Source organism: Nuphar pumila, chromosome 10 (genome assembly GCF_984573655.1).
Source record: "Nuphar pumila chromosome 10, dmNupPumi1.hap1.1, whole genome shotgun sequence".
NCBI lineage: Eukaryota > Viridiplantae > Streptophyta > Magnoliopsida > Nymphaeales > Nymphaeaceae > Nuphar > Nuphar pumila.
The window spans coordinates 94,459,859-94,465,844 of NC_143258.1; the positions used below are offsets into that span (position 1 = coordinate 94,459,859).

The following is a 5,986-nucleotide window of genomic DNA, read 5'->3' on the forward strand; positions in this document are numbered from 1 at the left end:
GGGTTAGGTCGGTTTTACATTATGGGGAACCATTTGGGTTAAGTATAAAAATCATGTCGGGTCTAAATGGGTTCGAGTCTTCATTTACAATACCGAAGACCCGACCCATTTTAACTTCTGATCTATATTTTAAACCCAACCTGAATCCATGAATCTACTAAAATCGGGTCAGGTTGGGTATACCTAGGGGAGTGTCAACCGGTTCGGACCCAGGTAGAACCAGACTTGGACTTGATTTTAGGCTATGGTATCGTGTTCGGATCCAGGTCTAATTGGGTCCACTATAAGAGAAACCATACCTGGACCTGATAAGTACTACATGAACCAAACCCGGTAAAATAATATTTTTTATCATTTTTACATTGAAAATTTGAGGGTCTTAATAGGAACTCATGTTGGGCTCGGGTCTGGTATAAAATTTTGCAAACTATACCCAGATCTATGTATTAATCGGAACTTCGGGTCTGGACCCGAGCCTTAATTGGGTCTTCTTATTTATCACCATACCCGGAGTTTATAGGGTTTGGTCCGGGTCGGGTCCGGGTAAACCAGATCCATTGACACCCCTACGTATACCCATTCCCCAGTTACACCCATGGTTGCAAATTACAAGTCAAGGGCCATCATGTTGAATTATCTTTGGGAGAATCAATAGAGACGTGAAAAGAATAGATAACACTGCTTTAAAAGTTTGTTGGGGAAGCTTCATCAGCATTCTTCTTTCCTCCAACTCATCTCCCTTTTTCTCAAAAAAGAAATTCCACCCCCTCCCACACGACCCTCTACTCTTATATTCTTCATTCACAAATATAAGAAAGAGAGATATCCCCAATACCCACATCATGGAGAAGAAGAAACTTGATCACCAACATCAGGCTGAGGAGGCAATGGTATTGCTCAAGTCCCAGTTCTACCCATCCAACCTCATCTCCTACCTGGTTCTCTTTGCCTTTGGCATCACTGTTGGTGTCATTGCCGCCTTACATATCAGTAACTACCTCCCCATGTTTGATCAAACCAACTCCAATTCTCCTCTCCCTCCCACTACAATCACCACCCATGGTGCAGTTGGCGTCGATCCGGTCTCCGGCTGCAATTCTTCTCACTCTCTTCCTCTTCCTCTTCCTCTTCTAGCCGGAGACGTCTCCTCCGATCACAATTACGCCACCATCAGTTCAAGATCAAAGCTAAACTCATCTGATCATTCAATTTCTTTAGCACCCAAGAACAGCACACATGATCCTACTGTTAGTGTTGATACACAACACATGGATTCTTCTAGTAGTAGTTGTTTTCCAGGATATCGAGACGGCGCAGACGAGGAGAATGCCGTAACTGGAATCAAAGAATGGGTAGAGCCTCGTTCAGTGACGCATAACATGACTGATGAAGAGCTGCTGTGGAGGGCGTCCATGGTGCCAAAGGTTAGAGGGTACCCCTACGAGAGAGTCCCCAAGGTTGCCTTCCTCTTCTTGACAAGGGGACCCCTTCCCTTAGCACCCTTGTGGGAGAGATTCTTCAAGGGACATGATGGCAAGTACTCAATTTATGTTCACACCAAACCCTCCTACAACGGAACGGTTCTAGAAGAATCAGTCTTTTATGGAAGACGAATACCAAGCAAGGTACGCAGATAAATTATTCACTTTTTTCTTGAAGTGAACTTGTTTATTAGAATGCACTAGCGAAAAAACCATGGAATTCATTTGTCTTGGTGTTGACATTCTTCCAACTAGGTGGAGTTACAAGACAAGCATATCGTGCTTGTTTGTTGTTTTCCCACAATAAATTAACTCATGATCCACAATGATCAATGGATATACACATCTCAACTTTTTTTTTTTGAAAGAAAGTGATATACATTTTTCAATTCATTGGTTTGTCTTTTCTATTTCATAGAAAAAACATGATTCGCGGGTCGATTCTAATAAATCAAACGTACAAAACATAATCATGGTGCTAGATTGAGTGTAAACAAGTTATAACTATGATGACTTTTTAACTAGATTATGCATACAAAAGTTTGATGATATATATATATATATATATATATATATATATATATATATATATATATATATATATATAGAGAGAGAGAGAGAGAGAGAGAGAGAGAGAGAGATTAGTTCCTCTTAATGATAAGAGGGTATGGACTGTCTCAATTTTTATTTTTTGACTGATTTTTTGAAAATCTGACCATATAGATGTGATGTACATGATCAGTTTAGTAGAAATTTGCTTTTGAATCAACCGATTATGATATGTGAGTAGAATTTTATAAAGATTCAAAAGTCAATGGCTTAAAATTTTTATAAATTATAAAAATCATAAAATCATAATTTTTGGTTGAAAAAGTATGATCCAACAGGCAAATATTCCTAACAAATGGATCATGTGAAATACATATGTGGGATTAGATTTTGCAAACATGTTCTCAAACATTAAAAATCAATATTGTCCACACCATATGGACATTAGGAAGAACCAATTTTTTCACACACACTCCTATAATATATATATATATATATATATATATATATATATATAATAGAAAAACTGAAATATGTAAACCAACAAAATATATAAACTAGTATGAAGTGACATTTTCATAGGGATTTTTGCAAATCTAACCAGCGTGGTCCATTTGCTTGGAATAGACTATTGAATTATCGTAATTGGATAAAAAAATATGATATTGCATACTTGAATATTTACGAAGATTCTAAGCCATTAATTTTCAAGCCTTAAAAGATCCTTCTTAGACATCATAATCAGATGATCTAAGAGCTTGTTTTTATAAAACCAAACATCTAGATCGCATTTGCATGGTGAAATTATAGAAAAAACTATAAAACCTATGAAAATCTTGGTGCATACGGGTTTACATATTTTGTTGGTGTATATTTTTCAATTTTTCTATCTATCTATCTATCTATCTATATATATGATTCTTCCTAATGTCCATATGGTGTGGACAGTATAGATTTTCCATGTTCGGTAAATCTAACCCCACATATGACTATTGGCTCGTAATCTGATGAATCAAAAGCCGATTTCGGGGGGCTCATCCAAAACAGGAATATAGAAACCAGCAAAACACCCTTATATTGTACTTAGAGCCATTTGATTTGTGTGATCCAACGAGAGCCAGAAACTTGGGGGGCCATCAAAAGCAGAGAAACGCATGGCCCATGTGGACGGCAGCGCATTCAACGTGCAGCGAGTCACGACTACCTGAGACTCCGCACTATTTTTCCTTGCGTGAGTATTCCGTAAGGACCGTCCGATTTACAATGGAGGTCCGACAATCTTACAATGACGTCGGTTGAGCAGCTTATTCTTGGAACAACCCTTCCTTTGGAACCAAGAAAGACCATTAAAAGCTTCTCTGTCAACTCATAAAAAAAACAGTCATTCCTTACCAAAATATATACTTAAAAAAAAAAAAAGACTTCCTTCAGTTCCTGTACGACAAGGAATTGATGTTAGATGCAACGTGATTGTAAACTTTAAGTGTGCTGCTCCACCTGCACTTGATCACCCACAGTAGAACCCCACAGCTGACATGCTGTGATATTGAAATATCGTGTAATAACAGGTATGACGTCTTTTAGCGTGCTAGTGAGGTTCGATTGCTTCATGTATAGGGGTAATATTTGGTCATGACCACATCTCTATCAAACTTAGCTGGAAAATTGCGAGCTGTATCGACTTAATCTGACCTCACGGATAAATTCAACATGCTCCATTTGCTAGGAAACTCCTGTTGTATTTCTGCATTATTTTTTTTATGACAAGGAACCCTCACCGAGAACCAACGTCACTTAATGGGCACCTCTCCCTGTGAGGTAAACCCCGGGTGGGGTCACTGCCTTTATACCGAGCCCATCAGGTAAAGGCATTCACACACTCAGTGGGAGTCGAACCTGGGATGGAGGGGTCAGCACCCCCCCCCCCCTGCTGTTCGGGCGACCTGGGTGTGTGTTAATTATTTCTGCGTTATTTTCATTTTATAAACTCTTTCAGTCTTTATATTACTTAAAAAATTAATTTCATTTTATTATTATTTTCTTGTAATTAGTAAGATTTTTCAATAACATTTGTCACCTGTCATGGGACGAGTATTATTGGAAACCTGTGTGAAGGGAGGGGAGGTCCCTTATTGCGAAAGGTCGAAACTGGGTGCACTCCTTAATGGTCAAGGACGGTAGGTCCAGGGTTCGATGTTTGGTATCCTCCATCTCTCTGCTTAATGGACAAATAGGAAGACCTCAAAGGTTTAACCAACCCAAGTCAAGCCAATGTGTGGTCGGAGAGTGAAGCTTTTATCTTGGCCTAGACCCCCCAAAAAAAGAAAATCAATGACTATGACCAAATACCATTAAGATGGCTGAACTTGTTCTTCTATATATAGGATTCGGTGAGATCTTGAAAAGACATCTCCAGTATCATCACAGGAAATCAACCTAATCTTAGAGGAGATGTCACTAATTCCAACCATAGTTTAAAGCAAGACCCCTCCCTCTTTCACAGTAAACAATTCTTATCTCTTGTGCCAAAATAAGACAACCAGAAAAGCATCATGTTAACATAATTAACATATTGCATTGGTGCGAGTATTCAAATTGCTCTCTCTTATATATCTAGTAAAGTTGTATGCCTGTTGCACATGTTGATCATCTAAATCTAGGTTCTTACCATGTACGTAAGAATTACTCATACAGTTTTTGGTTTGAAACAGGCAACTGAATGGGGATCAATTAGCCTATTGGAGTCTGAGCGCCGGCTTCTCGCGAATGCGCTACTTGATTTTTCGAACCAACGGTTCGTGCTCTTGTCTGAATCCTGCATTCCACTCTTCCCATTCACCACAATATATGACTACCTCATCAATTCAAGACACTCCTTTGTAAGTGTGTTCGACGACCCGAGTCAGGTCGGCCATGGCCGGTATTCTTACAGGATGCGCCCGCTGATCATGCCTGAAAAATGGAGAAAGAGCTCTCAGTGGTTTGAGATGGACCGAAAGCTCGCAGTGGAGATCATTTCTGATCAGAAGTACTTCTCAGTGTTTGCTCATTGCAAACATCGGTGCTACCCTGACGAGCACTATATCCCAACACTTCTGAACATAAAGTTTGCTGGGTGGAGTGCAAATAGGAGTGTGACATGGGTTGACTGGTCTAGGGGTGGAGCTCACCCGGCTAGGTTTTATAGGTGGGATGTTACCATGGACCTGCTGAAGAAAATAAGAGATGGAGATAGGTGCATGTACAATGGGAAAGAGACAACGGTCTGCAACTTGTTTGCTAGGAAGATGCTTCCTGATTCTTTGGTTAGGTTGCTGAAATTTGGTCCTAAGGTTTTGGGATTTTAGAGAGAGAGAGATTGCATGGGTCAAGCAACCAACCCTAAAAAATATCTCTGTAGCTGGCATTTAGGCTTTAGGGCTTAATTGCACTGGAAGCAGATCAGGTCCTATGCGAAGTTTCAAGACTTACAAACTCAGAGAAGACAAACCTTTCTACACTCCTGAGTCCAATAGTGCACCCCATAGGTTCAAAGTTATATTGTCACATGGAGCAGATTTATGAAATTACTGATTTATAGAATATATGTAGTCTATAGATATTCATAGGCAAGTTCAGGTCTACATGGTAGACACCCTTACCAAACCCAGATCTGATTAGCTACTTATCTCAATTTACTCTTTTGTATATATGTATGTAGATGGGTACAGAGGTCAATTCAATTTGGAGCCAGCTGATTCAAATTTATATGTAATGACCAGAAACCAATTTGACCCTTTTCATTAGTTGGATTTGGAGATCATTATCAAACCCAGCAAAAAGGTTTGAGGTCAGTTGGATATACCTGACCCACACACATTGCTTTAATATGCTTGATGTCGAGTGTGCATTTGCAACACTTTGGACCACCAAAAAATGGTAATAATAGGGACAAACCCTTGCACCAATAAATTAGG

General features: G+C 39.4%; 1 protein-coding gene across 1 annotated transcript; it reads left to right on the forward strand.

Annotated features, from left to right (window-relative positions):
* Nucleotides 1-842: 842 nt before the first annotated feature.
* Nucleotides 843-5,377, forward strand: LOC149827422 (glycosyltransferase BC10-like). Its single transcript, XM_090018512.1, has 2 exons — nt 843-1,625; nt 4,742-5,377. Exons 1-2 carry the CDS (start codon nt 843-845, stop codon nt 5,375-5,377), a joined length of 1,419 nt encoding a protein of 472 aa, XP_089874638.1.
* The last annotated feature ends 609 nt before the right edge of the window (nt 5,378-5,986 follow it).